We start from the raw sequence: 25,730 nt of genomic DNA, 5'->3' as shown, positions 1-25,730 counted from the left end.
TTTGGGTGTGAGAGTTGGACTATAAAGAAAGCTGAGCACAGAAGAATTGATGCTTTTGAACTGTGGTGTTTTAGAAGACTCTTGAGAGTCCTTTGGACTGCAAGGAGATCCAACTAGTCCATCCTAAAGGAAATCAGTCCTGAATAGTCATCAGAAGGACTGATGCTAAAGCTGAAACTCCAGTACTTTGGCCACCTGATGTGAAGAACTGACTCATTTCAAATGACCCTGATGCTGGGAAAGATTGAAGGCAGGAAGAGAAGGGGATGACAGAGGATGAGATGGTTGGATGGCATCACTGACTCCATTGGCTTGAGTTGAGCAAGCTCTGGGAGCTGGTGATGGACAGAGAAGCCTGGCGTGCTGCAGTCCATAGGGGCACAAAGAGTCGGACTTGACTGAGCGACTGAAGTGAACTGATGACAGCTAGATTAGATCTTTCCAAACTGTGTGCAGACACTAAGTAAGTTAGTAACTTGTAGCATCAGTTTCCAGAATAATGGATTCCAGATATCTTTTCCTATTGATCCAGAAAAGGAAAAAGTAAATAAGGATTTTTTCCTGCCCCCACAGTAAGATGGTTTTAATTTTTTTGGAAGTAACCATGAGGTTTGAAGGAGCAAGAACAGAGAAACTGAGAACACTGGGTTCAAAACAGGGGTTGGGGAAGACTAGTAAATATCATGAAATCTTCTTTATTCTAGTCTATCAGTGACTGAGTTGAGCGAATGTGTGGCCAGCATTGAACAGGTGATTATTTTCTGTGTCTTCCAGTAACTTCTCAGTGTCATCTTTGGCCATTGGGGAATCCCATTTTGAAGATTTGGGGTCACTTACAAGAGGCCACTTAAGCAATCATCACAACAAGAGCTCCAACTTGCTCACACTCAAGACTCAGCTGATGAATTATTTCTTGAAGTTCTTTAGTGTGTATGATGCAATGATTCTGCAGAGCAAGGAAAGGAAAATTCCTTTCCTTCTATTTCCTACATGAGAGAAGAATTCCACACCTGTTATATGTCAATTGTATAATTTAATTGACATAAGTATAAAGTGAATATTGTTTCAAATTTGAATTTGAAATTTGTTTGGCTTTCAGATGCATTATCTGTGCTCTTTAAAATATCCCTTGCCTTTTCAGCCTGTGTTCCATCCAATTTTATATGGCTCATCCTAAATGGAACTTAAGCAAAAGTGAGCCATTCAGTCAAGAAGTTTAAGATCAGAGATATAATCCAGGAAAGTGGTGTAAAAAAGACCAGAATGAAAAGAGAAATGGCTGAAGGGAAAGGGCTTTTACTCCATACTGCACTGAATGGTCTCCCGTGGATTGTAGGACTGAGAGTACAAAAGAGGAAGTGGAGATAAAATGATATAAACAGAGGAGGTCTTTCTTGCACTCTGTAATAAGGAAACAAAATACAATTGGCTGTTAAGATCTTATGAATTGATATCTTATAAATTGAATTGGAGAAAAGGGAACCCTCTTACACTGTTGGTGGGAATGCAAATTAGTACAGCCACTATGGAAAACAGTGTGGAGATTTCTTAAAAAGCTGGAAATAGAACTGCCATATGACCCAGCAATCCCACTGCTGGGCATATACACCGAGGAAACCAGATCTGAAAGAGACACATGCACCCCAATGTTCATTGCAGCACTGTTTATAATAGCCAGGACATGGAATTAATGTTTCATATATTCTTGTGGATATATGCATGAGAATGAATGCTTTCTAGTGAACCATACTGCTTCTGCTTTCAATGACCAAGGTACAATGAGCATTACAGAATGATTACAATGTGTATTAGATATAGCATTATATCACATAATTGTATATTTCTGTCATCTGAATTATTCTTCAAATTTAAATTGATTTTGGCCTTTCTACTGTTAAGGAAATTATACCACCTTAGGCTTACTAGTAATTTATTTGTTATTTTAAATACTGGTGGTCACTATCATGTGAAGTCCTATTTTCTGTTTCCATATCACTTTATGTAGGGTCTTCTCTTCCTATTAGATTATACTCATTTTTTAGGAAAACTCAAAATCAACATTATAAAAATATGCCGTAGCTACTTTTAAACTCAAAATACCAGAACATTCTCACTGTAAATCTGCAACTCAATTTCCTCCCCATTATAGACATTACCCTGAGCATCTTATGTCTATTGTGTTAGCTATATTTCAGAAAATTTTATCAAGGGTGGAATGATATTTGCTTATATGAATTCTTTAATTCATCTATTTGCTCATTGATTCACATAATACCTATATGTATTCTGCTCTAGGCACTGCACTGGATAGTGGTAATATTGTATTAATATTAAATACAATAAGAATTATCTGAACGCTCACAGAAATTTCCATAAAGTAGTGAAAATATCTACTAATGTGAGGAAAGTCTGCTGAAGTGTATGATGAGATGGTATATGCTGAGACAATCTGTAAATCTTAATGGGCATTGGTTCTTTCTAGGGTGAACGTATGTCTCACAATGAGACAGTTCCAGTTTTACAAATTTTTGTATATTTCTAAAAGCCATTGATGGGTGTGTGCTTAGTCGCTCAGTCATTTCTGACTATTGCGACCCCATAGACTGTAGCCTGCCAGGCTCCTCTGTCCAGGGGATTCTCCAGGCAAGAATACTGGAGTGGATTGCCATTTCCTTCTCCAGGGGATCGTCCCCACCCAGGAATTGAACCCGGGTCTTCTGCACTGCAGGCCGACTCTTTACTGACTGAGCTATGAGGGAAGTCCTGTAGTTTACATGCAGTGACCTTTGTGGTATGTAATTTTTAGTTTATTTAAAAAAGAAGAAAACAATTCATTATACTTTATGAAGTGCTCCATAATGCATTTTTATTAAAAATTTAATTAACAAATTTATACACGCAACATGGTTATGCCATTTTGCAAACATACAGTCATTATATTCCATTAAATTACAACATGCTCAGAGACAGTCAGGAATTATCCTGGGACCTCACATGAGTTTATGGACAGCAGTTTACTCAGAGAGGAAGCTCCGATAAATGATCACAGAAATTGAAAATTCATGGAGATTTGAGGCAAAAGAAAGGTATTAGAGGGGAGGAGAAGGTGGAAGGAAGGAAACTATATATGAGGGAACTTCTGAAATCATCATAGAAGCTCACAACTCCATTGTCATGATCCAGAAACACTCCAGTCCTACCCAGAGGCCTTTTCACAAAGTGAACTAAGGGTGGGGAGGTGGTGTACAGAATATACTAATTGTTCACGTTCACAGGAAAGAAAAGAAATGCTTTATCAGAATCAATGCTGATAGTGGTATCATGAGACACAATGTCCTTACAGACCCCCAGAATCCAGCTGGAAGACTGTGTCACATCCAGCTCCCAGTAATGTCTCCCGGAGGTGAAGGCCCGAGCTCCCCAGAACACAAAACTCACCACACCCTGGGGCTGTCTGGACACGCACTGTGATCGTCATCTCAAACATCACATTTCCATCATCAAGGCTCACATGGTGAGTGGCTATTGTCTGACTCACAACATTTTCCATTGCAGAAAGAGTAAAAATTGTGTTAGCCAGTGGGATTTCCATGTCTCTGAGAGGCAGAGACTCTCTACTCAATAAGTTTTTTTTTTTTTTTTCCATTTTCTCTCCTTCAAAGGAACACAGAACACAAACAGCAAAGGGAGTTCAGCCTGACTCTTCTCTGAAGAATAAAAGTTATTCCTACCTCTGTGGCACACAGAAACACCTAAAGTCATATAGAGAAAAAAACAGAGAGAGAGGGAGATCATGAAATGTGATATTTTATTTAATATCAACCTCTTGATAGTTTAAGTCAGGACACACCTAAAACATTATTTTTTCATATATTAGAGAGGTTTTCTTTTGTTTTTTATATTTAATATGATGGAACATATAGATGGCACTTTGCTATCATATGGTATACACCAGGGTATATCTATACCCATGCATCTTCAGAGGTCCAAAAATAGACAGAAATCCAGCAGTGAATACTTTGGAAGCTTCTAAGAAGATGTTCTGGCTAACGATGTTGGTATATCCTGTGCCTTTCAGTTCTTGTGAGATTGACAAAATTATAATTCTTCTGCCTAAGACAAATTTAGTTTTTGTCACTTCTTCCTGATCTTGGAAATAATAAATATTCTTTCTACAATGCATAATAAATGCAATTATAATAGAGTGAATTAAAAAGCAACAGTGACCTATTAAAGCTCAAGGTGAAATAATCTGAGTAAACAGCACATTGATGGCTACTCTCAAAATTAAATATTCTGTCTCTTTATAACCACAGCAACAACCTGGTTTCTCTCTTTATGCTCTATGTCAGATGTACCTAAATATATGTATCTGGTTTTGCATTTGCAGTAAACTACACATTGGCAAACTTCAGTTTTGGTCTTTGTAATCTGACTATAGAGGCAGAATAGATGTAACAAATTTTAGAAGTTATGTACCACCTTCAGGTTAAAAAGAAAAAAAAAAGAAAGAAAGAACCGAAGGCTTGTTCCTAAGAAGCTCTAATGAAATGAAGCCCTGATCACCAAAAGGCTGACTCTTACCTCTGAAGTTGTTCAGCATGTGTAGGAATCCAGAGACTGGCCAGGAAGGGAGCTCTGATCCCTTGGTCTTTGAAGCCTTGGTTTTCTAGGAAAATGTTCTGGCTAACCATGTTGGTATATCCCATGCCTTTCAGTTCTTGTGAGATTGAAAAAATTATAATTTTCTGCCTAAGACAGGTCTTTAAGGGTCTTTAAGACCCTTTGGTCAAGACCAAAAGCTAAATATGTGAGCATTGCAAAACAGCAGATTTCATTCCAGGATATATTGTCATAAATCTCTTATTTTGGGCTATTTGCATATTCAATACATTCTACACATTTGGGAATATAAAAGTATTGTCAGATTTTTTTTCCTGAATATATATTATATCAAATTTCAACTTCATTTTTCTCAGGCATTATTTCAAATTTGCACTTGCTGAACTTCATTCCCTTAGTCAATTCCGTCAATTCAAAGATCCTGGGCAATTTACAGAGAACACAAAATTCAGGCTAAAGTCTTTGAGATTTCATTCACAAAGTAGTCATCAAGGAAGCATTCTGTGTCTAAAAGGAAATGTTCACTGACCAAACATGCTTACTCTTGTCAAGCCAGCAAAATGACTAACGTCCAACCTGGCTGCTCTGGCTCTGCCCTCTTCCCAGTGGGCAGCAGAAAGCTGCTTCCTATGAGGTCCTGCCTGCAGGGGGCTTGCTGTGATGGAACAGGCTGAGTCACTGCTACCCAGTATAAGCAAAATCACAGTCTCTCTTGTCATGAGTAGGGAGTAAGCCTCTTTCATGGATTTTTCACCTTCCAGTTCGCTAGGGTAGGTGCTTCCTCTGTGATGTCTTAGAAAAATCCCTTCACTAATTTTCATGGCAGTAAGGCTGGAGAGGATGGGGTGAATAGGTGGAACAAAGCCCAAAATGTCAGCAGGATTTCAGTCAGATTAAAAGGAAACTTCTGAGACCAAATGTCAGAAGCCCTTGACATTTTTTTTTACAAATAAAATAGAAAATAGCCAAAAAAGATAAAGTTGGTAATCCATATGTGAGGGTCCTGCACCTGTGGATTCACACATGGATGAATCTGTACATTCTGGACTATTGCTTATTTACTCATTTATTTTACAGTAGGTCCTTATGGAGCCACTGTTTGAAATAGATTTCATATAGAGCAGTGTGTACATGTCAATCCCAAATTACCAGTCTAACCCTCTTTTCTCCTTTGCCCTGGTTCTGAGTGGAACAAATTCAGAAAAAAATTCTAGAAAGCTCTAAAAATGTAAAACTTGAAAATGTCACACACCAGGGAATTATCTCTCTAGCATCTGCTTTACACTATATATGTTAGTTGTTATAGGTTGTCTGGAGGTGACAAAGTGTATGGGAGCATGCTTGTAAGTTAACTGTAAATACTATGGCGTTTTGTATAAGGGATCCTGCCTCCTGGAATTCAGATATTGGGGAGGACCTGAAGACAATTCCCCATAGTCCCAAGGAGCAAATGTGTGTCCACTTCATCAAAAAGACAACATATTTCTCAGAAATAAAAAAATCATTAGTGTATACTCACGTTTCCAATGCATTTTTCCAAGCCATGCAAACGAAAAATAAATAAATAAATAAAAAATCATGTTAATCATGAGAATTTTCACCTTTTGCATCTTATTTACTATTCTTATTTGTTAATAAGTATCCTCTTTTCTAATTCTATTCTAAGGAACACTCAGAAGCTATCTTTGTAACAGAGCCCAAATTAAAAATGATGGGCTTCCTCGAAGGAGGCCAGGAGAGTCTGTGTAATGATGCAGCAACGTCCAGGTTTCCAATGTCACTCATTGCCCAGTGCTATTTTCAAAAAGAGCATTCTAACCATTTATTAAAAAGATAATAATAAACCAATACTGGGAACCATGTAAAACAAATTATAGAGTGCATGACATAATTGCAAAAACCTTGCCTAGACAACAGGAAAAACCTCAATGTCTTCAGGAAGTGTGGACAACAGAGTGACAAGTGTTTAAGGGGATGTACATTGAGATTTACTCCAAGAAAATTAACTGTTCCCTGGTCAGAGGATTTTGCTGATTTTGGATCATTTGTCTGGATAGCACTTCTGACCACAGTGAAAATATCTGGCCTTATGTTAGAAAATGGCAAAAATCTTCAAAACATTACCAGGGTGGGGGCGGTCCTAAGATGGTGGAGGAATAGGATGGGAAGACCACTTTCTCTCCCACAAATTCATCGAAAGATAATTTGAACACTGAGAAAACTCCACAAAACAACTTCTGAACACTGGGGGAGGACACCAGTCACCCAGAAAGGTAGCCCATTGTCTTCAAAAGGAGATAGAACATTATATAAAAGGTAAAAAGGCAGACAAAAGAGTTAGGGATAGAGACCCATCCTAGGGAGGGAGTTGTGAAGGACGAGAAGTTTCCACACACCAGGAAACCCTCTCACTGGTGGGTCTGTGGGGAGTTTTGGAATCTCAGAGGGCAACATAACCCAGAGGGGGAGACCCACTGATTACATACCAAACTCCCAGAGGAGAAGTAGCCCTGATGCTCGCATCCACCACCAGCAAGCAGGGGCTGAACCAGGAGGCGCAAGCTGCATTGCTTAGGGTAAGGACCAGGCCTGAATGCCCCAAGGATAATCTGAGGCAGCTAACGTGAGATAGCAACACAAACTGTGGAATCACCAGAGAGACATGAAAAAAGAGAGAACTTTCCCGTGAAAGGCTCTAACCTAAGGCACCGTCAGGCCCACTCACAGGACAAAAGACTGAGCAAATACCAGAGGAGAGCTAACCAGCTGCAGATGGGCCCACCCCCTGCTGGAGGCAGAGAGGCAGGCAGCCAACAGCCAGAGCTGGAGGGCGAGGGGCAATCTCGGCCCCAGAGACGGCATCCTCTACCAAACTGTGAGCAGGCTCCTTGTTGCTAACCAAGTCTTCCTAGGATCCTGGATGGTTGACATCCACCAGAAGGGCCACAGCCAGAAATCAGCTCCTCAGAGGAGACACACGGCACACCTGAGACAGTGCTCCTGTGGCGCACCCAGGAAACCGAGGGGCTGGGACTGGGGAGGTGATAAGATGTCACCAGGGAGAGTGCACTCGCCAAGCACCTGGTCGCCTGAGCTGCTCAGATCTGGGAAAGGCACAAAACTCAGGCCCACCTGAGTCTGTGCCTTTGTGGAGTACCCGAGAACCTGAACCTGAGCAGCTTAGACCTGGGAAGTGCATGCAACCCAGGGCCCACTTTAGACAGTTCTCCTGCAGAGCAACCTGGAGCCTGAGCAGTGTAGATGGGCAAAGTACACATGCCATGAGCAGGGGCAAACCCAGTGTTGTTCATACACTGTGAGCACTCCCCACACATGCCAGTGATATTGGCTTGCTGTGGCTCCTCCCTCCCCACAGCACCACTGAACAAGCGAGCCTAAATAAGTGCCCACCTTCACCCCCTTGTGTCAGGGCAGAAATTAGACACTGAAGAGACTTGCAAACAGAAGAAGCCAAAATAAACAAAGAAGAGGGAACAGCTTTGGAAGTGACAGGTGCAACAGATTAAAACTCTGTAATTAGCACCGACTACATTGGAAGGGGCCTTGAGAAGTATAAGCTGGAACAAGGAACTATCTGAAATGGAACTGACCCCACACTGGCCTCAACAGCTCCAGAGAAGTTTCTAGATATATTTTACTGCTAGCATTTTTTAAATTAAAAAAAAAAATTCTTTATTACTTCTTTAATTTTCATTTTTAAAACCTACTATTACTAAAAAAAGACCCTGTTTTTAAAGCAAATTTCATAAATATTTTTTATAATTTTGTGATTTTTTTTAAATATTGTGCTTTTGAGAGTCTAACCTCTACTCCAGATTTTTAGTCTTTGCTTTTTGGTATTTGTTATCAACTTTGTACCTTTAAGAATCCAATCTTCAGTACCCATTTTTACTTAGGAGTGTGATTACTGGCTTGATTTTCCTCTCCACCTTTTGACTCTAGCCCAGGTCACCTCTGTCTCCTCCCTCCCCCTTCTCCTCTCTATCCAACTCTGTGAATCACTTTGGGTATCCTGGGCTGTGGAGAACACTTAGGTAACTGATTACTTGCTAGATCTGTCTCTCTCCTTTTGACTCCCCTCTTCTCCTCCTGGTCACCTCTATCTCCTTCCTCCCTCTTCTCCTCTCTATGGAATACTGGGAACCTCTCTGGGCAGTCCAGACTGTGCAGAGCACATAGGGAATTGATTACTGGCTAGATTGCTCTCACCCCTTTTGATTCCCCCTCTTCTCCTCCTGGTCACCTCTATCTCCCTCCTCCCTCTTCTCTTCTCCATGTAACTCTGCAAACCTCTCTGGGTGTCCCTCACTGTGGAGAATCCTTTCTCCATTAACCTAATTGTTTTATCATCAGTGCAGTATGGATAGAAAAATCTTGAGACCACTGTGAGAATAAGACTAAAAATCAGAGGCAGGAGATTTAAATCCAAAACTTGAGAACACCAGAAAATACTTGACTCCAGGAATATTAATCAACAAGAGCTCATCCAAAAGCCTCCATACCTACACTGAAACCAAGCTCCACTCAAGAGCCAACAAGTTTCGGAGCAAGACATACTAAGCTAATTCTCCAATAACATGGGAACATAACTCTGAGCATTAAAATACAGGTGGCCAAAAGTCACACCAAACCCATAGACACCTCAAAACTCACTACTGGACACTTCATTGCACTCCAGAGGGAAGAGATCCAGCTCCACCCACCAGAACACTGACGCAAGCTTCCCTAACCAGGAAACCTTGACAAGCCAGTCGTGCAACCCCACCCACAGCTAGGAACCTCCAAAATAAAGAGGAACCACAAACTTCCAGCATACAGAAAGGCCACCCCAAACACAGCAATCTAAACAAAATGAAAAGGCAGAGAAATATTCAGTAGATAAAGGAACATGATAAATGCACACCAAACCAAACAAAAGAGGAGGACATAGGGAATCTACCTGAAAAGAATTCAAAATAATGATAGTAAAAATGATCCAAAATATTGAAAACAAAATGGAGTTACAGATAGTCTGGAGATAAGGATTGAGAAGATGCCAGAAATGTTTAACAAGGACCTAGAAGAAGTAAAAAAAGAGTCAATTAATAATAAATAATGCAATAACTGAGATCAAAAATACTCTGGAAGAAATAGTAGAATAATAGTAGAATAATTGAGGCAGAAGATAGGATAAGTGAGGTGGCAGATAGAATGATGGGGAAAAAATGAAGCAGAGAGGAAAAAAGAAAAAAATAATTAAAAGAAATGAGGACAACCTCAGAGAGCTCTGGGACAATGTCAAATGCCCCAACATTCAAATCATAGGTGTCCCAGAAGAAGAAGACAAAAAGAAAGGCCATGAGAACATACTTGAGGAGATAATAGTTGAAAACTTCCCCCAATGGGGAAGGAAATATCCACCTAAGTCCAAGAAACCCAGAGAGTCCCAAACAGGATAAACCCAAGGTGAAACATCCCAAGACACATATTAATCAAATTGATGAAGATCAAACACAAAGAACAAATATTAAAGGCAGCAAGGGAAAAACAACAAATAACACACAAGGAGATTCCAATAAGGATAATAGATGATCTTTCAATAGAAACTCTTCAGGCTAGAAGGGAATGGTGGGGCATACTTAAAGTGATGAAAGAGAAAAACCTATGACCCAGATTACTATACCCAGCAAGGATCTAATTCAAATATGAAGGAGAAAGCAAAAGCTTTACAGACAAGCAAAATCTGAGAGAATTTAGCACCACCAAACCAGCTCTTCAACCAATGCTAAAGAATCTGCTCTAGAGAGGAAACACACACACAAAAAATGTATAAACTCAAACCCCCAAAACGAAGTAAATGTCAATGGGATCTTACTTGTCAATAATTACCTTAAATGTAAATGGGTGGAATGACCCAACCAAAAGACAAAGACTGGCTGAATGGATACAAAAAGAAGACACCTATATATCCTGTCTACAAGATGCCTATATATGACTCAAAACAAGGGACACATACAGACTGAAAGTAAAGGGCTGGAAAAAGATATTTCATGCAAATGGAGAACAAAAGAAAGCAGGAGTAGCAATACTCACATCAGATAAAACAGACTTTGAAATAAAGGCTATAAAAAGAGACAAAGAAAGACACTATATAATGATCAAAGGATCAATCCAAGAAGAAGCTATAACTATTATAAATATATAGGCAGCCAGTATAGGAGCACTGCAATATGTAAGGCAAATGCTAACAAGTATGGAAGGGGAAATTAACAGTAACACAATAATAGTGGGAGACTTTAATACTCCACTCACACCTATGGATAGATCAACTAAACAGCAAATTAGCAAGGAAACATAAACTTTAAAAGATACAATGGACCAGGTAGACCTAACTGATATCTATAGGATATTTCACCCCAAAATGAATTTCACCTTTTTCTCAAGTGCACATGGAACCTTCTCCAGGATAGATCACATCCTGGGCCATAAATCTAGACTTGGTAAATTAAAAAAAAATCATTTCAATAATCTTTTCTGATCACAGTGCGGTAAGAGTAGATGTCAACTACTGGGGAAAAAAATATGGAGGCTAAACAACACACTTTTGAATAACAAACAAATCACAAAAGAAATCAAAAAAGAAATCAAACTATGCATAGAAACGAATGAAAATGAAAACACAATAATCCAAAACGTATGGGATTCAGTAAAAGCAGTGCTAAGGGGAAAGTTCATAGCAATACAAGCTTACCTTAAGAAAAAAGAGAAAAATCAAATAAATAACCTAATTCTACACCTTAAACAACTAGGTAAGGAAGAAATTAAGAACCCCAGGGTTAGTAGAAGGAAAGAAACCATAAAAATTAGGGCAGAAATAAATGAAAAAGAAAGAAAGGAAACCACAGCAAAAATCAACAATGCTAAAAGCTGTTTCTTTGAGAAGATAAGTAAAATAGACAAACAATTAGCCAGACTCATCAAGAAACAAAGGGAGAAGAATCAAATCAACAAAATTAGAAATGAAAATGGAGAAATCACAACAGACAACACAGAAATACAAAGGATCATAAGAGAATACTGTCAGCAACTATATGCCAATAAAATGGACAACTTGGAAGAAATGGACAAATTCTTAGAAAAGTATAACTTTCCAAAACTGAACTAGGAAGAAATAGAAAATCTTAACAGAACCATCACAAACATGGAAATCAAAACTGTAATCAGAAATCTTCCAACAAACAAAAGCCCAGGACCAGACAGCTTCACAGCTGAATTCTACCAAAAATTTAGAGAAGAGCTAACACCTCTCCTGCTCCAACTCTTCCAGAAAATTGGAGAGGAAGGTAAACTTCCAAACTCATTCTATGAGGCCACCGCACTCTAATACCAAAACCAGACAAAGATGCCACCGAAAAGAAAACGATGGGCCAATATCACTGATGGACGTAGGTGCAAAAATACTTAACAAAATTATAGCAAACAGAATCCAGCAGCATATTAAAAAGATCATACATCACGACCACATAGGCTTATCCCAGGGATGCAAGGATTCTTCACTATTTGCAAGTCAAACAATGTGATATACCACAGTAACAAATTGAAAGCTAAAAAACATATGATTATCTCAATAGATGCAGAGAAAGCCTTTGACAAAATTCAATATCCATTTGTGATAATAATCCTCCAGAAATCAGGCATAGAAAGAACATACCTCAATATAATAAAAGCCATATATGATAAACCCACAGCAAACGTTATCCTTAATGGTGAAAAATTGAAAGCATTTCCCCTAAAATCAGGAACAAGACAAGGATGGCCACTCTCACCACTGCTATTCAACATAGTTTCCCAAGTTTTAGCCACAGTAATCAGTGAAGAAAAAGAAATAAAAGGAATCCAGATTGGAAAAGAAGAAGTGAAACTCTCACTGTTTGCAGATGGTATAATCCATATAATATATATAGATAGATAGATAGATACAGATAGATAGATAGATATAGGTATAGATATATAGACATAGATATAGATATAGATATAGATATAGATAAAATACATTGAAAACCCTAAAGACTCACCAGAAAATTACTGGAGCTAATCAATGCATATAGGAAAGTTGCAGCATATAAAATTAGCACAAGAAATCCCTTGCATTCCTATACACTAACAACAAGAAACAGAGAGAGAAGTTAAGGAAGCAATTCCATTCACCATTGCAATGAAAAGAATAAAATACTTAGGAATAAATCTACCTAAAGAAACAAAAGACCTATATATAGAAAACTATAAAACACTGATGAAAGAAATCAAAGAGGACACAAATAGATGACAAAATATACCATCTTCATAGATCGGTAGAATCATAGTGAAAATGAGCATACTACTTAAAGCAATTGATCGATTCAATGCAATACCTATCAATCTACCAATGGGTATTTTTCAAAGAACTAGTACAAATAATTTCACAATTTGTATGAGAATACAAGAAACCTTGAATAGCCAAAACAACCTTGAGAAAGAAGAATGGAACTGGAGGAATCAACCTGCCTGGCTTCAGATTATACAACAAAGCTACAGTCATCAAGACAGTATGGTACTTGCACAAAGACAGAAATATAGATCAGTGGAACACAATACAAAGCCCAGAGATAAATCCTCAAACTTATGGACACCTTATCTTTGACAAATTGGTGCTGGGAAAACTGTTCAACCAATTGTAAAAGAATGAAACTAGAACACTTTCTAACACCATACAGAAAAATAAACTCAAAATGGATTAAAGATATAAATGTAAGACCAGAAACTATAAAACTCCTAGAGGAAAACATAGGAAGAGCACTCTCTGACATAAATCACAGCAGGATCCTCTATGACCCACCTCCCAGAGTAATCAAAATAAAAACCAAAAAAAAAAAAAATGGGACCTAATTAAACTTAAAAGCTTTTGCACAACAAAGGAGACTATAAGCAACATGAAAAGACAGCCTTCAGAACGGGAGAAAATAATAGTAAATAAAGAACCTGACAAAGAATTCATCTCAAAAATATACAAGCAACTCCTGCAGGTCAATTCCAGAAAAATAAACAACCCAATCAAAAAATGGATCAAAGAATTAAACAGACATTTCTCCAAAGAAGACATAGAGATGGCCAACAAACACATGAAAAGATGCTCAACATTACTCATTATCAGAGAAATGCACTGTTTACAATAGCCAGGACATGGAAGCACCCTAGATGTCCATTGGCAGACAAATGAATAAGAAAGGTGTGGCACATATACACAATGGAATATTACTCAGCCATTAAAAAGAACGAATTTGAATCAGTTCTAGTGAGGTGGATGAAACTGGAGCTTATTATACAGAGTGAGGTATGTCAGAAAGAAAAACACCAATACAGTATATTAACACATATATATGGAATTTAGAAAGATGGTAATGATGACCCTATATGCGAGACAGCAAAAGAGACACAGATATAAAGAACAGTCTTCTGGACTCTGTGGGAGAAGGCAAGGGTGGGATGATTTGAGAGAATAGCACTGAAACATGTATATTATCATATGTGAAACAGATCGCCAGTCCAGTTTTGATGCACGAGACGAGGTGCTCAAGGTTGGTGCACTAGGATGACCCTGAGGGATGAGATGGGGAGGGAGGTGGGAGGTGGTTCAGGATGGGGAACACATGTACACCTATGGCTGATTCATGTGAATGTATGGCAAAAACCTCCACGGTATTTTAAAGTATTTAGCCTCCAATAAAAATAAATAAAGAAATTTAAAAACAAAACAAGCAAACAAGTAAAAAAAAACCCACACATTACCAGGGTATGATGAAATAAAGGATTAGACAAATTAATAATTGGAGTCAAGGAGCACCCTCATTTAACTGACAGTAACAGTATATGCAGGCAATATTTCAGTGTCAAAGCAACTCGTCTAGAAGAGTGTTTCTCTCTCTGAAGACGGACCCTCCTTTCTCACCTGGAGAAGTTCTGTGTCTGGCTTGTGGCACATCTCAGTCAGCTCTCTGCACATTTCTTTCAGACTTTCTCTCTGTTGAGTCATTCTGAACACACTCTCTATGAGTTGTAGACAAATCTCCTTGGCTTCTCGCTCCAGGGCCTCCAGATGCAGTTGCTCCTCCTCCCGGAGCAACAGAAGCATCCTCTGATATTCAAGTTTGATCATCACCTTCCTTAAGACAACATAGTCCTGCATAGATAGTGGGTCCCAAGCATTACTTATGCTCACATTCAAAAGAAAACTTCAAATATTATTTTCTATGTGTCATCTAAAATGTGCTTGACAAGCTTTCTGCCTCACACGTGAAACAGTCTTGACTATTTGCTCGTCCTTCCTGCCCATGCTTCTCTGAACTCCTAGTTTCTTTCCCTGTTAAAAATCAAGCCATCTGAATGCTCCCAGGCTCTCTGCCTAGGAGTGTTCTCCAAGTTTTTACTCCATCAATTATTTCCTTTCTGACCTGTATTTTGTTTATCTCTTATTCATTTCCCTGTTTTTTCTAAATATTCTTTAATGAGGTAAATCCCTTTTGGTATAGCATTTTTTAAAATATATGCTCTAATTTACCTCTAGGTACTACTCTATTTCTCTCCTCTCCTTCACAGTGACACTTAGTGCAATGTGTCTTATACTCTATGTCTCAGAAGGTTTATTCAACTCTTCAAAATTTGGCCTATGAATACTTTTGATGCATTGGTTTTCCCACATACTAGCATTCTTTGAACTAGCCTCTTCCAATTGTGATCATTGATAAGTCTTTTGAAACCAATACTTTTACATGGAAGAGACAAATATCCATTAATAGGAATTTAAATTGACTTAAAGTCTAAGCTAGAGTTCTGTAGATATCTATACAAATCAATAGGAACACAATTATTCTTACCTTAAATGAACCATTTTTTTTTTTTCAGTTTCCTGGTTCATACTGATTTTCATTTCTTCTCTCATTTTCCATAAAGAGCCAATTCTTGTCAGGAGTTTCTCCTGCAAAACATCCATGGGATTTAGTGACACAGAAGATGACACAGTAAAGTTCATCCTCGTACTCATGAGCAGATGCAGTTTTTGGTGACACAGAAATCTTAGGATTTAGGATGCTGTGCTCAAATTTTTCCACCTTAATCTAATTTGGTTCAAATACCTGAATATCAAAGTCACAGAACTGTATACTATAGAATTGGGTGAACTTTACAGATGATGAAATCCATTTCCTAAGAAATAGTGACTCAGACTCTAATATAGCCTGAATAAGAAAGCCTCATGTTCCCATCAGAAGCCTGTGTCCCTGGTGCCACCCTCCCCGGGATGCTGCATTTCCACACATGTGGACAACTGGGCAACAACACTGAAAGGACACATTATATGTGAGGATCCACATTCAGAAATCCCACCTCCACTATCTCCATCCCATCACCATCATAGCATCCTCGTCTTTCTCTCTGACTTAGGAGCCTCTAGACCCCAAACTGCTCCAGAGGCATCACCTACCCTGGACTCCTCAGCAGCCCTGTGTATGGGACTGTGGCTGTGAGCTGCATGCTCGGGGCGTTCAGAGCAGGGCCCACAGAGCAGGGTCTGGTCAGCCTCACAGAAGAGGCCTCTGGCTTCCTGGTGTGTCTCACAGATCTGCTCTTCAGAGTGGTGGTCGTGGTCAGCTCTGGCCTGTCTGGTGAGGGAAGACAGCCTCTTGAGGACAATATTGGTTTTGAAATGGGGCCTCTCTGATATTCCCCTGCACTCAGGGCAGCTCCTTGGAGTCTGGCCTTCTTCCCAGCAAAGGCTCAGACAGGGACGGCAGAAGCTGTGCCCACAGTCTATGGTGACGGGGTCCAGGAAGCAGTTCATGCAGATGGAGCAGGTGAGTTCACTCTGGAAGACCTGCAGTGTGTCTGAATCCATGTTTTGAAACATTAAAGAGACAAATAAGAGAGGACAAGAGAAAAACTGTTTATTCTACCTGGATCAGGGGAAATAAAGCCTTTAGCACAGTCCTGTCTTGAACTCTAATTTCTCTATTTGCTTACCCCCAGAACAAATCTAGAAATGGCATTACAGACAGATTGGGTTCATGTTATTATACAAAAGATGAAATTTGATGAGAGTCCCCAGCAATTTTTTTGTTTAAAATAAGCCATTATCTCAATCATAGCAAAAGTATCCATCCACGGAAAAGCTTAAAGATTAGAGTGTGTGCTCAGCAGTGTCTGACTCTTTATGACCCCGTGGACTGTAAGCCACCAGGTTGTTCTGTCCATGGGATTTCACAGGCAAGAATCCTGGAGAGGGTTGTCATTTCCTTCTCCAGGGGATCTTCCCAACCTAGGGATCAAACCCAGGTCTCCTGCATTGGCAGGCAAATTCTTACCACTAGAAGTCCCTTAGAGATTAGACCAGAGGGTAAGTGTTAGGATGACTCCAGAGTTACTTTTAGCTGCTTGGTACAGAAGCACATGTGGAAACTCTCTGTCTGTCTGTCTGTTGATCTCCATGACTCCCTAACTGGAACCCATACTAGCACACAGTCTCCACAGCAGTGTTCTCCACGCCTCAGCCTTCAAAGGGACAGATGTGGTTGTCCAAAGCAAATGATTTTTTTTTTACAAATAATTTAAACTTAATATAATCATTGCTGGCTTTAACTCAGATGTTGAAAAACTATGAACAGTTCAGTGTTTCCTTCCAACTTAAATAATAAAACTCCTCCTTTTAAGACAGGAAGGAAACAAATGAACTTCTAGTTAAGGAAAGCAATATGAACTGCAGTCAGTTCATATTATCAGAGCATGTCATATTTTGGACTGTGAATGTTCAATCTACAATAATCAGGAAATGATAATCAGTGGAGTGGAAACTGGCCAAGAATTCATTATGGTTATAATCATTTCTAGATGGATAACATAAAAGACTATGGTAATATTAAAATAATAATAGGAGAAATGTGTGTTGCTTAGCATTTATAGGCATTGGATTAACTCCTTTTATATGGATTAGCTATTTTAATCTTCTCAACAATATTTACTAATTTTTCATTTTTGCCCACATTTTATAAGGAGGTTACTTAGCATAGTGTGGGTAAAAGGAGTTACTTGTCTACAAATCCCACATGGAACAAGTGCTTGATGCAGCTCTCAAATATAGATAGTACTGATAGAAAAGTAAAAGCAGCTCTGTGTCCAGGACGGCCATTAAAGTTTCATTTTTAACTGAACATAGCAGAATTTCATTGTACTTTGAGCAGAATTCACCTTTGGGTGCAGGTAATGAAATGTTCTACTCATTCAGTATGTAACTCTGTTCAGTTCAGGGTTAGGTACTTCCTCTTGGTGACAGAGACTTTCAGAAGTCTCCACAGCCCAGCCAACTCCACATAACACAGCTCTGGGCTCTGGAGAAGAATGAGCTTGGATCTTTGCTGGATGCTTTATACCTTCTCCAAACATTATGCCCATCTCCTCCAAGTGATGTTGTTATCAACCCTCTGAAAATATACAGGTGCTCATGATTAGATTTTTGTAAAACTGTAAATACATCTGGATACAAGTGATTGAAGTCAAACCTTGGAAACCTATTTAAACCAACTGCCACAATGCAGTATCTGGTAAAACCCCCCTCCAGGAGTTTACACTTGTTATCCTTGAAGTTGTTGTTTGAAAATAATTGAACTCCCAAATATGGATTTCATATCTCCATTCTATGAGCAATAGGATAGTCCTAATTGCATCGACCCATCTAGATTCTTCACCCACTAGATTTACTTGTCTGTCTGAATTTGGCTGCATTTGTTTGGTGATATTTCTTCAGAAATAGGAGTCCTTCAGATTCCAATTTCAACCCAGGACACTCAATCTCCCCTTAAATACCACTTACTACTCTGAGATAGCCCTCTGATATGTATTCTCAACGTCATCTGAACTAAATTTCTCTCAAATTTTATTCTTTTCATTGAGTTCTGCATCAAATTTTTCCTTTTGAAGATTTTTTGTTTTGTTGGATTTTTTAGGTTACACACTATAGTTTTTTGTCTTTATGTCTATAACTCCACACACAATAGCTGTTTGTGATTCTCTAAGACTCTGTCTCTCTCCTTGCATATGACCTCATACCCTCTCATTCTATTATTCAATATGTATGCATAGTGGAAATATTGATGCTAGGTTTGGAGTTAATGACTATGTCATAGTTTTTTTTTCCATTTGTTTTTGTTAGTTGGAAGCTAATTACTTTACAATATTGTAGTGGTTTTTGCCATACATTATCAAGGGTGAAACAGATCACCAGCCCAGGTTGGATGCATGAGACAGGTGCTCGGGGTTGGTGCACTGGGATGAGTATGTCATAGTTTTATACACTACAATATCGACTAAAAAATCATAGATAATTTGTGAAAGAAATATGATATTGTCTGTTTTTGGCAACTAACTCTAAAAGTTTTCTTTACTATGACTGACCTCAAAACCTTTTTCTACTTAATCAGTGATGGGCCATGGCCCTTCACTCAAGGAAGGACATTAGACAGGAAAATTTATTTATTTTAAACTTTTATTGAAATAGCTTTGATTTTCAATGTTGTGTTAGTTTCTCTTGTACAGCATGGTGAATCAATCATATGAAGACATGTATCCAGTCTTTGTTAAGATTCTTTTCCCATATAGGACATTGCAGAGTGTAGGACAGAATTCCCTGTGCTATACAGTAAGTCCTTACTTATTGTCTATTTTATGAATAGTAGTGGATATATGACAATCCACGTCTCCACTCTATCCCTCCCATCCCCCGCCTGTTTCTTAGGGCCTGGTAACGTTCCGTAGTTTTCTTCATCTGTGTCTCAGTTTTGTCAGTAACCTCATTGGTACCCTTAGTTTGGATTTCACATGTGATCAATATCATACATTTGTTTTTCTTTTCCTGCCTCAGGGGCTTTTCTTCCCGTGTCACACTGGACAGAGAATACCCCTTGGGGCCGTGCCCTGGAACAGCTGTGGGATCTGCAGACGGCGTACGCAGAGCCTTCCTTGTTCAGGGACCAACAGGGCTCCGCAAAAGAGCCCGAGAAGTCCCAGTTACAGACGTTCCGGGAACCCCCTCCGGCTCAGTGGTCCAGCACCCCTCTTTGCAGCAGTGACTCTCGCCAAGACCCGCATGTGGTGCCGCGGATCTGAGTTCTTTTCTGACACTCGGGCCACGTCCATCGGGACACAGTATCCTCAGGACGGCATGGACTCCGGGGCCCCGTCGGGCACTTGCAGACAAAAGATGCTGGGGTTCCCTGGAGCAGCCCGTTTAAGATCCGGGAATACGGCCGTTCTCCCATCGCCACGCACGTCCTCCTGACTCCCTACTGGGCCTGCGGACTCCTGGGCGGACAGAGCCAAGATCCTTCCCAGAAACGCGGGCTCTGAGCCCTGCGGCCGTGGGGACTTGGCGTCCCTCCCGGAGCCCCTGGAGCGGGTGTCCCAGCGCCTCCAGCCCCGCGCCCCCCTCGGGCGGGCCCCTCAGCGGCGGGGCCGGAGCGCACTGACCACCAGGACCGCCCGGGCTCAGACCCCGGCAGACCCGGTTCTCCTGAAAGACACGCTGCTCTCGGGGAAGGCAGGTCTCTGTGGAAGGAGGTGGCTCCATCAGCGGTGATGCCAGAGAAAGGACAGAGTCTAAGGTCTCCCCAGGACTCCAAACGCCCGTCTCCAGGGGGAAGCCTTGACCCTGAGTCGGGGTTGGGGCTGCTTGTCTCTAGCCCCGCAGGTCAGAGGGGCCTGAGGACCGCTTTCTGCTCTCCCGCCCGCTGCGGTGGCCGCGGAATTCTGGGCTGCAGGAGTTCAAACTGGGAAGCTGAAGCCTGTTATGTACTATTTTTGATTCAATATTTTTCTGTAGTACCACTTATATCTTTTACTAGACACGTTTTCTTTTTCAAAGAAAAATTCAGGAATGGTCATCTCAAAACTTCACACTTCCATCATCCTCAGAAATATTCATACTATGGATGATAATTTTCTGACTCAAAGTTATCCAAGGGAGAAAGAGAAAATTCAAGTCCATAGTGGGATTTCCATATCCTGAAGAGAGAAAGTCTCTCTAATCTATGAGTTATTTCATTTCCCCTTGTCCAAGGAAAGACAGAGCGCAAACTACAAAGGGAGTTCAGACTGAGTCTTCTATGAGGAACAAAGGTATTACTATCTCTATGGCATATAGAAACACCTCCAATCACATAGTAAAAGAAAAAAAAAAAGGCAAACATATTATGAATTCTGTGAAGTCTGATTTAGTTCGACCTCTTTATACATTGGGAATTGCCAGGAGGCTCAGTGGTAAAGAATCTGCCTACCAACGCAGGTGATATGGGAGACACGTATTTGATCCCTGGGTCAGGAAGATCCCATGGAGAAGGAAATGGCAACCCACTCCAGTATTCTTGCCTGGAAAATCCCATAGGCATAGGAGCCTGGCCAACCACAGTCCATGGGCTCACAGAGTCGGACACAACTGAGCATGCACATGCTCACTAACCTTGATACTTTATTTCAGGACTCACCCAAGACATTATTTCAGTTTGCATTAGAAAGATTTTTTTGTGTCCCTTTTATTTTATACCATGGAGCATGTAGGTGGCACTTTGCTATCATGTGGATACTTATTGAGATGTTTTCTCCACCTATCACATTTTCAAAGGTCCAAAAATTTGATTGAAATCCAACAATGAATACAGAAAGCTTCAAAAAGATGTTCTGGATAATCATGTTCACATATCTCTTGCTTTGAGTTACTTGAGATTGATCTAATAGCCTTACAGTCATTTCATCTAAGATGGTCTTAGTCTTTTATATCAATTCCTTCTGATTTTAGAAATAATAAATATTATTTGTACAACGAATAATAAATTCAATTATAATACAGAGAAAATTAAAACCATACAATTCCCTTGTGAATATAAATATTACTCTATTTTTTCGAAAATATAAATTATATCCAACTTAAACTTCCCCATTTTTCTCAGACATTATTTCAATTTTCAACTCATTGAACTTCATTCCCTTCCCCTATTCCATATCAGGTAAAGCAAAGTTCCTTGGTATTTTTACAGAGAGCAAGGGGCCTTGCTGTGATGGAACAGGAAGGGCCACTGTTACTCCTAGAAAGTAGATCACAGGGATCTACAAATTACTCCTTGAGTAGAAAATAGACACCACAAAACTGAATTCTACCTCTTTTCCCTTCTCACCATGACTCTATGGAAATGGTGACTTCTAAAAACACTACTCATATAATTGAGAATTATGGGTACTACTTACACAACTAGTTTTCCCTGTGGTTTTATGTTTAATACTAAAGGGAAATAAACTTTTACCTACCTCCTCTGTAATATAGAATAGATTTTGGTGTAAATGTGTATTTCTGTCATTTCGTGAGCAAAATTCAGTTACATATACTGTAAGTGGATTACAGTAACCACAGAGATGGATCATTCATCCATGTTTAACTTTTCTACTGTAGGAGGAAATATGTAAAAAGGTATCCATTTTTTTGAGACATATCATAAGAATGTTGGTCAAATCAAATATTATGGGCACTAAATTTTTCATGTTTCCTTCCACAACACACACACACACACACTTCACAGTCATATACATACACACTCATATACACCAATAAAATATGGTAGAGAAGAACTTTTGATTCACACTCTCCTGGATGCTTCTGATTTCCTTGGAGCTAATATTAAGAAAATGATATTTTTAAAAGAAAAGAAAAATTATTAGTAGGATATAATCCTCAGTGATGGAGTAATATTGTGGCCTGTTTTATACTTCCCAGGAAATGATATTTTTATTTCTGTCATTACTTGGGGGGAAATGTTGACTTTTCCTTTTGTGTCAGTCTGTTACGAAATTAGGGTGTCATTGCTAGTATTTAATTTTTAAGAACGGACATTAGTCTACTGGGCTTTACAGGTGGCTCAGATGGTAAAGAATCTGCCTGCAATGTGGGAGAACTGAGTTGAATCCCTGGGTCAGGCCTTTTCTTGGACATCAAAGGCCTCCCAACTTGACAGAATCAGTTCAGTTTCTGGAACTTATCCTAGATGCAACTTAGCTACAATTGCTCAGAGTCTTAGTACTCACCCCGTACATGGTCCTTGGTTTTCTTCTCTTCAAATGCCCCATCTGCTCTTTACACAAATATACATCCCCACTCTTCCTATTTCTTGGCATTTAGTGTTGTTTTTATATCATAGACAATGACTCAGATTCATGACTTACACACAGCATGGAATTTTTTACACACTGATGACAATTCCACATGAGATTTTAAACATTGTTTTTTTCCACGGCAAGAATTGACTGATTCTCAAATCTGATGGGACCAAATGGACACAAGTCCTTGCTGAGATCTTCACACTCAGCAGTTTGGTCTGAGTCTATCACGCAGGGGGGAACTACTCTCAAACCATCACAGTGGGGAACAGAAATTGCTGAGCAAGGGCAAAGTGAGGGGCTGTTCCTGAGCTGACACCCTCCACAGACACCACAAAAGAAAAGTGGGAGCATCGAACAGAACTGAGGAAAAGTAGACCCTGCTGTGGAGATTCAGATGGTGGTTCCATCCGTTACACTTCCACCATCACATCAGGCTTCCACCCAATACACACACTGAACTTGTGATATGAAAAACAATGATATTTTACAGAAAAAGCAATGGTATTTGACAGGTTTTTTTCTTTTTTAAAAAAAAAATTTGAGATGTGAGAGTTGGACAGTAAAGAAGGCTGAGGGTCAAAGGATTGGTGCTTTCAAATTGTGGTGTTGGAAAATATTCTTGAGAGTCCCTTGGACAGTCAATCCTAAAGGAAATCAACCCTGAATATTCATTGGAAGGACTGATGCTGAAGCTGAGGCTCCGATACTCAGGTCACCTAATGCAAAGAGTGAGCTCGTTGGAAAAGACTCTGATGCTGGGAAAGACTGAGGGCAGGAGGAGAAGGGAGCAACAGACAACGAGATGATTGAATTGCATCACCAACTCAATGGACGTGAGTCTGAGCAAACTTTGCTGAACTCTCCAGAGTTGCAAAAAGTCAGACACAACTTAGCCACTGAACAACAGCAAATGTTTTAGAGAGGAACCACACAAAGACATATCATTCTTCTTATTACATCCAATCAGAAGTATCTAGTATCAACCTGACATAACTGTTGATGTTAAACATGATTGCTTGGTTAAGATAGTATTTGGAAGGTCTCTTACCTGTAAAGTGAAAGTTATCTTTTTTATCTGTTCTATGAAATAAAACAAAGTCACTAAATCTTGTCTATTCTTTAAAAAAGGGTAGATTATCCTTTGGTTTCTGGGGGTTGATGTTGTGGTTCAGTTGCTAAGTCATGCCAGAATTTTTCTACCCCATGAAATGTAGCACACCAGGCTCCTCTCTCTGCCACTGTGTCCCAGAGTTTACTCAAATTAATGTCCATTGAGTTTGTGATGCCATCTCACTGTCCCATCTTCTACTGCCCACTTCTCTGTTTCTCTTCAATCTTGCCCAGAATCAAGATCTTTTCCCATGAGTTGTCTCTTTGCATCAGGTGGCCAAGATATTAAAGCTTCAGCAACAGTCCTTCCAATGAATATTCAGGGTTGATTTACTTTAGGATTGACTGTCTTGATCTCCTTGAAGTTCCAAGGATTCTCAAGAGTCTTCTCCAACATCACAATTTGAAAGCATCATTTTTTCCAGTGCTCAGCCAATGTGAGAGTTATGGATCAACTCTCACATCTGTATAAGACTACTGGAAAAACCATAGCTTTTAATATTTGAACCTTTGTCAGCAAGATGATGTCTCTGCTTTTTAATACACTGCCTAGATTTTTCATACCTTTTCTTCCAAGAAGCAAGCATCTTTTAATCTCACAGTGGCAGTCATTGTCCACAGTGATTTTTGAGTTCAAGAAAAAAAAAATCTGTCACTGCTTCCAATTTTTCCTTGGATATTTGCCATAAAATGATGGGATTGGATGCCATAATCTTAGGATTTTTAATGTTGAGTTTCAAGTCAACTTATTCATTCTCCTTTTTCACTCTCATCAAAAGACTCTTTAGTTCCTTTTCACTTGCTGCCATTAGAGTGGTATCATCTTCATATTTGAGGTTGTTGATATTTCTCCCAGCAATCTTGATTCCAGCTTGTGATTCATCCAGCCTGGCATTTTGCCTGATGCACTGTGCATATAGGGGCTTCCCCAGGGCCTCAGCAATAAAGAACCTGTCCTCAATGCAGAAGATGCAGGAGATAGAGACTCCACCTCTGGGTAAGGAAGATCCCCTGGAGGAGGGCATGGAAACCACTCCAGTATTCTTGCCTGGAGAATCCCATGGACACAGGAGCCTGGTGGGCTTCCATCTACAGTGTCGCAAAGAGTCGGATACAGCTGTAGTAACTGAGCACACACACACACACACATGCATACACTGCATGTAAGTTGATTAAGCAGGGTGAAAAAATACAGTCTTATCATACTCCTTTCCCAGTTTGGAAGTGGTTCCTTGTTCCATGTCTGGTTCTAACTGTTTCTTTTGATATGTATACAGGTTTTTCAGGAGACAGATAAGGTGGTCTAGTACTCCAGTCTCCTTAAGAATTTCCTACAATTTATTGTAATCCACACAGTCAAAGTTTTAGTATAACCAATGAAACAGAAATAGATGTTTCTCTGGGATTCCTTTGCAGAATTTGATCCAACAGATGTTGGAAATTGGATTTCTGGTTCCTCTGCCTTTTTGAAATCCATCTTGTACATCTGAAAGTTTTCAGTACATGTACTGCTGAAGCCTAGCATGAAGGATTTTGAGCATAACTTTGCCAGCATGTGAAATTAGGGCAACTGTAGGGCAGTTTGTACATTCTTTAGCATTGCCCTTTTTTGAGATTGGGTTGAAAAGTGGCCTTTTCCAGTTCTGTGGCTTCTACTGAGCTTCCAAATTTGCTGACCTTTTGAGTGCAGCAGTTTAATGGTATCATCTTTTAGGATTTAACTAGTTCAAGTGGAATTTTATCACCTCTACTAGCTTTATTTGCAGTAATGCTTC

General features: G+C 39.6%; 1 protein-coding gene and 1 pseudogene across 1 annotated transcript; both read right to left on the bottom strand.

Annotated features, from left to right (window-relative positions):
• Positions 1 to 3,060: 3,060 nt before the first annotated feature.
• Positions 3,061 to 8,530, bottom strand: LOC110150832 (tripartite motif-containing protein 64C-like; annotated as a pseudogene).
• Positions 8,531 to 14,563: 6,033 nt separating this feature from the next.
• On the bottom strand, positions 14,564 to 16,549 carry LOC139029672 (tripartite motif-containing protein 64-like). The gene is made up of 3 exons (XM_070457398.1): positions 16,139 to 16,549; positions 15,534 to 15,634; positions 14,564 to 14,822 (listed from the first exon to the last, which is right to left on the bottom strand). The coding sequence occupies exons 1-3, from the start codon at positions 16,547 to 16,549 to the stop codon at positions 14,564 to 14,566; spliced, it is 771 nt and encodes a 256-aa protein (XP_070313499.1).
• Positions 16,550 to 25,730: the final 9,181 nt, after the last annotated feature.

The sequence above is a fragment of the Odocoileus virginianus genome, chromosome 28, assembly GCF_023699985.2.
Source record: "Odocoileus virginianus isolate 20LAN1187 ecotype Illinois chromosome 28, Ovbor_1.2, whole genome shotgun sequence".
In the NCBI taxonomy this organism is placed as follows: domain Eukaryota; kingdom Metazoa; phylum Chordata; class Mammalia; order Artiodactyla; family Cervidae; genus Odocoileus; species Odocoileus virginianus.
This window is presented reverse-complemented; position numbering and strand designations above follow the sequence as displayed.